At 42.8% G+C, this 9,144-nt stretch overlaps 1 protein-coding gene across 1 annotated transcript in view; it reads right to left on the bottom strand.

Annotated features, from left to right (window-relative positions):
* The window catches only part of ZFYVE1 (zinc finger, FYVE domain containing 1), a 114,944-nt gene that overhangs the window by 60,186 nt on the left and 45,614 nt on the right, over positions 1 to 9,144 (bottom strand). Inside the window, exon 3 of the mRNA XM_006865556.1 lies at positions 3,124 to 3,628. Coding sequence (XP_006865618.1) covers positions 3,124 to 3,628 — 505 coding nt within the window. The remainder of the gene's footprint in view (positions 1 to 3,123; positions 3,629 to 9,144) is intronic.

The following is a 9,144-nucleotide window of genomic DNA, read 5'->3' as shown; positions in this document are numbered from 1 at the left end:
AAAAAATAACAGTATGCTCAAATAATGCCAAAGCATAAAAGAAATAGAAGTCCTTTGTTCCCTCCTACTTCCCAAAGATAACTACATTACCCTCTCAGAGACTTACCAACATATACAAGTATATGCTATTTGTTTTTAATCACTTAATAACAGACTATCTGTCCTTGTCAAGATATACTCTGAGAAGCTCCTTATTTTTAATAGCTACATAGTATTCTTCCCTGTGGATATATTTAACCAGTCACCTACTAATGAACACTGAAAATTAATAGGTACTTTGAAAACTCCAGTCTTTCGCTGATGAAGCGGTGAGAAAACTGCCAATGTACATGGATAGTAACTTAGCCATAGTTTCACAAACATTTGTCTAGAACGTGGACAGTGGTGGTAGAATCAATGAACTCGTTAGATGTTTCAGACACAAAAGCTGCAAAGATGTTTAGTTCAAATTTCATTTAGTATTTTAACAACCAAACACAAGGAGAAAAATCCAGTTGATATAGACTTAAATTTAAAGGTGAAATCATCAGAGAGAAGAAGCCACAAGGCTGCACCTATTCTCTACACCAATCTCCTCCAGAACTTCTCCAATGGAAGCAACTTCTGAAAGAAGGCACAGGTAGTGCCCAGAAGGGGGTGATCCACCAGTCAGTGACTTCTCCTAAAACCACCCACGAGCCCAGACTAGCCAACTGCACTTCCTGTGAGCATCACCTCACAGCTTGTCCTTTGACATATAACCACTACTCCCAAATGGCTTCATTCTGTCTACCTGTAAAACAGGGATCATTTATTTGCCGTTGGCTCCCACTTAAGAAATCTTCATCCAGAAAAGGAGGGAATCAAATGGCAAGTCAGAAATTCTATGAGAAAGAAAATCTAATCAATATGCCCATAATTCTGGCACCTCTCCTACCCTGAACAAAATCTGGCTGCCTTGGTTGTATTTCATGGTTTCAAGAAGCCTCTCTGGATTTAGGAACTAGCGAACTTGTTTTGAATTCCAATTTTGCAATTAACTAGCTAAACTCTCCTTAAGCTAAATTCAGTTTCTTCATCTGTAAAATAAAGCTGATATTGATTGGGCTGAAGAATTATACAGATACAGTAAGTTGACATTTCTTAAAAAACCTAGCACAGTGCATAGTACAAAGCAAAAATTTTTTAAATTAAAAAACATTAGCGTCCTGTCCTGGTGGCAATGTGGACTAAGCACTGAGCTGCTAACTACAAGGTAGGCAGTTCAAATCCACCAGTTGCTCTGAGAAAGATGAGGTTGTATGCTCCCATAAAGATTTACAAACACCATACACAGGGTCAGCTCTGAGTCAGAATCAACTCAATGACAGTGGGTTTGCTTTGGGTTATTTCCTGAGGAGTGTTGGTGGCACTGTGGTTAAAGCACTAAGCTGCTAAGGGAAAGATCAGCAGTTGAAACCCACTAGCTAGCTACTCTGCAGTAAAAAGGTGTGGCAGCCTGCTTCCATGAAGATCACAGCCTTGGAAATACTACAGAACAATGTTACTTCTACCATGTTTAGGAGTTTTTATTCCATTTTGAATACAGTAGAAAGTCACTGACAGGTGTGTGAAGGCAAGAGTGTGACTAAATCTAAATTATATACCAAACTTTTTTTAAAAAGAGCATTCTGAATGCTGTGAGGGAGATGGATTGAAAAGGGCTAGACTGTCCTTTAGGAAGCTCCTATGGAGCTAAGGTCCTTGCCCGAGTGGACCTTAGTTCTATGGAATAATGAAGTGCTTGACTACCAGCCAAAAGGTCAGCAGTTGATACCCACCCAGAGGTGCCTCAGAAAATCTCTCTGGAGATCTGACTTCCAAAAGATCCTAGCCCCTGCACACAAGCCATCGCCATGAGTTGGAATCATCTCAACAGCAATTAACAACAACAACTGCAGAACTACTTGTCGTTTTCCACCTATGAGATGCTGTTCCTAACCATCTTTCCTCCCTTCCTCTACTGAGCCAGGTCCTTCAGAGCTCAAATGTACTTCCTCTTTACTAGACCCCAGTAAAAGAGTTAAGTGTCCCTCCTCTGCACTCCCATGGTTCCAGCAGCATCCAGCAACTCCTGGTCTTCTCAACTAGACATTCACTACTGTTGTTGTTGTTGTTGTTGTTAAGTGCTGGCGAGTTGGTTCTGACTCATAGCAACCCTGTACAGAGTTATTGAGGAGCAGCTGGTGGGTCTGAACTGCTGATCTTGTGGTATGCAGTTCAGTGCCGATACTATAGCACCAATCCAGAAGTCCCTGGGGATGGGGATTCTTTCTCTCGGCTCTGTGTTCCAGTGGTCACCATCTGACACTGTACATTCAATAGCCCTCTGTTGACTGAAGGAACAGATAAAGAGTGTCACTGTTCAAGGGATCAAAAGTAATGCCCTCCCTCCACATTACTGCTGCTACTCCTCGCTCAACCTCCTGCTCAAGTGATGGTCTCACTCCCTATTTCTCTTAGAAAGTAGGAACAAGAAGAAAAGAGCTTTCACACACACACACATACAACCACACCTCCATACCTGCAAGTGTGTCCATATCCTATCCACTTTCCTTTCCAGGCTCCTATGGCCTGCCCTTCCACTTAGGGGTCATCCCTCCTTCTCCATCCCTCTCGCAACAGCCAACTGTCTCTTATTTAATGAATCATTCCAGTGAGTACACAAATACCTACAACGTCTTCCATCTTCAATGTTTAAAATAGAAGTCATTCAAATTGCACATCTCTCTCCACTATTATTTTGATTTCTTGTTGCTTCCACAGTTTTGAAAGAGCTGAGCAGAGTCATCGCCTCTAATTCTCCTCTATTCTAAATTCCTCTCCAATCAGGCCTTCATCCACACCATCCCAGTGAAGAAACTTGTATCCAGATTACCAATGGTATCTACAGATTGCCAAACCAACCGCCAACGATCGAGCCTCACTCTACTTGAGTTATAAACAGATTTTCACATGACAGATCACTCCATCCTTCTTGAAATTCTTCCTTGTGTCTTGCCTTGGCAGAAATCTTTCTGAGCAACCATGCTGCTATCACAGCCCAGTGGTCAACCCCGTGTCCCCAGAAAGGTCAATCTGTGTCATAGGGCCCCATCTACTCACCAGAGCCCAGCAGCTGTGTGTGCACAGTCTCATGGAAAATGATGACAGCAGGGCCCAGAGTGGACAAGGGGACATCCAGACCACAGCGGGCAGTGGTAGCCTTGAGCTCCTTAGTGAAGTGCTTCAGATAAGCTTCTGAGGCGTCCCCAAGGAACTTGAAGAGGTCGTTATGCAGCCGGTCTGCATGAGTTCGATAGATAACCAGATCTGAGATGGCCAAGACCTTAAGCAGCAGCCGTGTTCTCTGACTTAGATTCACCGTGGCCCCCAAGAGCCCTTCCGTGTCTATCACTGCTACTTTGTGGACAGGGTCATAGGCTGCCCACACTCCCACGGTGCAGGACTCCTGGGCAGGGGAGGTTTTGAAGACTTCACGGCCATAAAAGAAAGTGTAGTTGAGAGTATGAGACTTTCCATCACCAGTATTTCCAAAAATGGAAACCACCTTCAGATTCTGATCAGGTTTGCAGTCCAATTTCCTAATAAAGTCCTCTTCATTCGTTACCTTACCAAGGGGAGGGGGAGAAAAAGGGGAGACAATGAAATGAGATACAGAAACTTCAAAATAGCTAGAAATGCCTAGGAACCAGTGTTTCCCAAGATCAAGGTCCTTGACTGACTAACCAAGGTGGCACGAAAAGGAAGCCTTACAGTAACAACTCACAGCACTTTCTATAGCAAACCATTCAGAGGAGTCTCTGAAGCCTGGCTCAGTGTAAGAATTGAGTCATCAGGAAAGAGCTAAAAATAAAGAAATCGTAGAAGAAAATACAAGAGGGCAGCTTGAATCTACCCAGTAGCTCCAAAAAGACCTGGAGACCTGGTCTTATCTAGATTAAAGACTGTAACCTGGAGAACCCAAGGGACACTTCTACTCTGTCACATAGAGTTGCTAGGAGTCCAAAGCAACTTGCCAGAACCTAACAACAACAAATCTTCATGACACTGGATTAGATAATGGTTATGTCTTAGATATGACACAAAATGAAAAAGCAATAAAAGAAAATATGGATAAACTGGACACCACCAAAACTTAAAACTTCCACGCACCAAAAGACATTATTAGGATAGTGAAAAGGCAACCCACAAAATGGGAGGCAATATTTGTAAATAATTTCTGACAAAGGATTAGTACACAGAATATGTAAAGAAATCTCGAAACTCAACAAGAACAGATAATCCAATCTTTTTAAACGGACAAAATACTTAACAAATATTTCTCCAAAGAAGACACAAAAATAACTAATGAGCACATGAAAAGATGCTCAGCATCATTAGTCATTAACAAGTGCTGGTGGGGGTGTGGAAAAATTCCAACCCTCATACACTGCTATTTAGTGGTGTAGCCTTTTTCAAAAACCATTTGGAAGTTCTTCAAAAAGTTAAACACAAGTTATCATAGACTCAATCATTTTACTCCAAAATATATCTACTCTAGAGAACTGACAATATGTCCACACAAAAACATGTACAAATATACACAGAATGATTTATAATAGGCACAAAATGGAAGCAATCCAATGGCTATCAACTGATAAATGGGTAAAAGAAAATGTGGTTAAGGCATACACTGGACTATTATACAACCGTTAAAAAGAATTAAGCGCTGATACAGGCTACTGCTGAGCACACCTTGACATTATGCACAGTGAAAGAAACCAGACACAGGCCACTTATCTATTATATGAGTCCATTTATATGAAATGTCCAGAATAGTCAATCCATAGAGACAGAGTTTAGACTAGTGGTTTCCAGGGCCTAGAAGTAGAGTGGAATTAGGAGTTAACAGATACAGAGTTATTTTGCAGGTGATAAAATGTTCTGAAATACAATAGTGGTGATGATTACACAACTTTGTGAATATGATTAAAATTTTTTTTAAAAATTGCTAAAGGGTGAATTTCAAAGTATGTAAACTGCATCTCATGGTGCTGTAAGTTATGCACTGAACTTACTAACCACAGGTTGGTGGCTCAAACCCACCAGCCACTCCTAGGAAACCCTAAACGGTCCCTATATGAGCCAACTTAACAACAACAACAAAGTTATTATATTTTAAAAAATTAAAACTTGTTAGTCAAACTTCACCCATCAACAATCCCTTGACTTGAAGAACTCTGAAGTCCTTACAGAAAACCAGAGCAGGGATAAAAGATCTGCTGCCAGAGAAATACCAGACTAGAGCTCCAAAAAGATGGTCACGGCTCCTACTCTTAGAATATAGAACACCCACTGTCAAAGCTCCTAAACCAATGGATGGTCTACTCCAGCTAAAGGAGTGATCAAACATTTATTCTTTGTGCCTTCCCATCATCAGACAAAAAAAACACAGTTCTGATTCTCAAAGGTCAGAGAAATATAAACAGATCAAGGATATAGATGATAAGCCTCCCTCATTTACAAACTCAGCAGTGACATCACTATTGTTGTATTAAATGTTCATGAAAACACCAGTAATTTACTGAGTGCCCACTGCAGTAACAGTGTCCCCACCTCACTAAACCCATAAAGGGTGGAGCTGGGGCGTGTCTATCTTCTCTTTACGCCCCTAGCACTTGGCATGCAGCACATAGGAGGAGTTCAATATCTAGTATGAATGAATTCATGTTAGATACCTAGTCAAGTATTGTAATCACTTTCTTCCACCTTACATCTTACAGGGCTTAACACACAGCAGCATTCTATCAATCTGATGATGGTCTAACTGATCTGAGAGAAGAACAAGAATGGATAAGGTACGGCCCCATTTTGGGCCTGTGCCACTCAGCCAGTCTGGTTTCAAGCTGCTAAGATAGAAACTGAGAACAACAAAACAAAAACACCATAAGCCTCACACACCAAGGAGTCAGATAGGTCAGGTGGCCAGCTGGGAGAGCCATTCACCTCCTCACACAATTCAGGTGAGGAAGACTACGTCTAAGGATTTTCTCCCCAAGGACTTCCTCTGTTGGGAATCTGTTAACCCACAATATCCAGAATATCTAAGAGCAAGCCACTGAAAAGAGGCCTATGGGTGCATTTAGGTGCAGGATGAAATGTTTCAGGGTTCCTATTTATTAAGTGCCTCAACGGCTCTGCAGAAGACAGGGTGCTGGTTACAGCCAAGAAAGCCCTATGAGCAGTTCTACCCTGGACACATGGGAGGCTGGCTGGATGGCAGCTACCAACAGCAATTAACCAGGTGACACAAACAGTTTGTCTTCAAATACCCAGTTCACCATGTAAGAAAGGTTTGGTGATCTGCTTCCAAAAAAATTAGAGCCAAAAAATCTGAGGGAGTAGTTCTACTGTGTAACATGTGGGGAGGGGAGAGGGAGTCAGAAATTATTTGACAACATTAGATTTGGGAGTTCAGGGCTTTTTTTAAGTAACGAAATAATACACATACCACCACCACCAGGAGTCCTGGTATGGCGCTGTGGGATAAAGCACTGGACGGACTGCAAGGTCGATTTTGAACCGTAAGGTCAGCAGCTCAAACTCACCTGCAGCTCCTTGGAAACCCTATACAGGGTCACTATGAGTTGAAACTGACTAGACAGCACTTAACCACCACCATCACCACCACCATCACCACCACCGAGTCAATTCCAACTCATAGAACTGCTCCTTGGGTTCTCTGAGACTAAATCTTTATGGGAGCAGACAGCCTCATTGTTCTCACATGGAGTGTCTGGGGGATTTGAACCACTGACTCGTCAGTTAGCAGACCAATGTTGAACCCACTGCACCACCAAGGTTCCTTAATAATACTTAATTAGGTTCTGAATCAGAGTGACCATGTGTAGGGTTTCCAAGGAGTAGCTGGTCTGCTGACCTGGCAACTCAAGCCAACCTTGATATCTAGTGTATTACCCTGCAGCGCCACACCAGGACTCCTTAATGTTCATAAAATATGGAAATAAGCAGCTCATTTGGGACAAAACTAAGAAGTGCACCCAGAGTGCTCCTCCGAGGCCAAGAAGGCCAAACTTTGTCTCTCATACTTTGGACATATTGTCAGAAGAGAACAGTTGCTGGAGAAGGATATCATGTTTGGTAAGATGGAGGATCAGGGAAAAAGAGGAAGACCCTAACGCGATGTATTATTGGCCAAGTGGCAGCATCAATGGTCTCAAGCATGGCAACAGTAGTGAGGTTGGCCCAGGATCGGGCAGTGTTTCGTTCTGCTGTACATAGGGTTGCTATGAGTCAGTGCCAACTCAGCACCTAACAACAACAACCAGGATTCTACGTTATGTTAAACATGCATATGTATATGTTGGGAGCATGCATCTGAGTCCAGGGCAAAACACCCAAGCAGAAACTCAAAGCCTTGGCTGGGTTTTCCATTGAAGCCACAAACGATGATATAAACTTGCATTAATTGCTTTTTTTTTTTTTTCCCTTCACAAATCAAATATGGAGATTATTCCTTTTGCCTCCTTTGACAGTGGTGGCTACTGATCAAACAGATCACTGAAACCATGATTCATTTTCCTCTCATTCCCCTTTTTTCGCTCCCAGTCATACTACTAAACTCATCCTTAATGTGTGGGCCTTTTCCCTTGGGTCAGAAGAGAGAGAAGAGCAAAGGGCTAAGTGGTAGCAAGACTGGTTTTTTAATCAAAGAGGAAAAAGGTAAAGAAGAGATAAGTCCTCTTGATGGGGGAGGTGGGGACAGAAGGGAGCAAGACTCCTGGCTCTGCTAGTTCTGCATGTTTGCAATCAGTGATCCCACTTTGCTCCATTCCTGGAGTGAAATAAACTACCTAATCCTAAAACTCTGGTAGCATAGTGATTACAAATCAAGCTAATAATAACCTCAAGGTTGGCAGTTCGAAACTACCAGTAGTTCCACGTGAAAGATGAGGCTTTCTGCTCCCGAAAGATTTACAGCCTCGGAAACCCTTTGCAGGGTCACTATGAGTCGGAACCGACTCCACAGTACTTAACAACAACAACCCTAAACACTGCCAGCTGGTCATCCCACTCACCTCTACAGGTCTGACATGGCCCTTGGTCCTTAAACAATAAAAAAAGTCAGAGAAACATCAAAAGTTTTCCCTCTTGTACTTCTTTGCCTGCCATCCACCACCCCCCGCCGACCTCCAAACCATCCCAAGACTGTTTGTTATACTGTCTCTTAAACTTCAGGCAATTCAGAAATGCCCCAATTCCATTCCTGGCTTTTCCACTAAGTAAGCTTTAAAGAGTCCTGGTGTGACACTGTGGGTTAAAGCATCAAACTGCAAAGTCACTCTATAGAGGGTCGCTGTGGGTCGGAACCAGTGCGACAATACTTCACAACAATCACCTTCGAAAAGTTATTATTTAAGTCTGAAGAAAATAGTATGTTGTTGTTGTGAAGTGCCATCAAGTCAGTTCCTGGCGTTTCCGAGGAGCAGCTGGTGGATTTGAACTGCTGACCTGCAGTCCAGTGCTAACCCCACAGCTGCACACCAAGAGTCCAAGACATTAGTATCACAGATCCTATTACTCCAATGGATACTTGCCCCATGTGTGCAAAGTTGTGAACTTTCAGAAGCAGGTCACCAGTGCCTGTCTTTCAAGGCACCTCTGACCTCTGCCACTGAAACCCCAGGGCTCTGTAGAAGATAGAAAGAGAACTCAATGAGCTCAAACTAGGAGCCATGGTGGCACAGTGGTTAAGTGCTCAGCTACTAACGGAAAAGTCTTCCATTTGAACCTACAAGCTGTTCCATGGGAATAAGAAAAGAGGACTAAGGCCTAGGAAACCCTGAGGGCACTTTTATTCTGTCACATAGGGTCGTTATCAGTCAGAAGTGACTCCATGACACATAAGTAAGTTTGAATCACAGAACTTGTGGTTCAAACTGACCTTCCGGTTGAGTGCTTGTCCTACAGCACCACACCAGGACTCAATAAATGGTGTTACGCCATCCTCACAATCGTTGTTAAGCTTGAGTCCATTGCTGCTACCACTGTGCCAATTCACCTTGTTGGGAGGTCTGCCTCTGTGACTCTCCACTACCTAACATGATGTCCTTCTCCAGGGAC

Source organism: Chrysochloris asiatica, unplaced genomic scaffold (assembly GCF_000296735.1).
Source record: "Chrysochloris asiatica unplaced genomic scaffold, ChrAsi1.0 scaffold00079, whole genome shotgun sequence".
In the NCBI taxonomy this organism is placed as follows: Eukaryota; Metazoa; Chordata; class Mammalia; order Afrosoricida; family Chrysochloridae; genus Chrysochloris; species Chrysochloris asiatica.
This window is presented reverse-complemented; position numbering and strand designations above follow the sequence as displayed.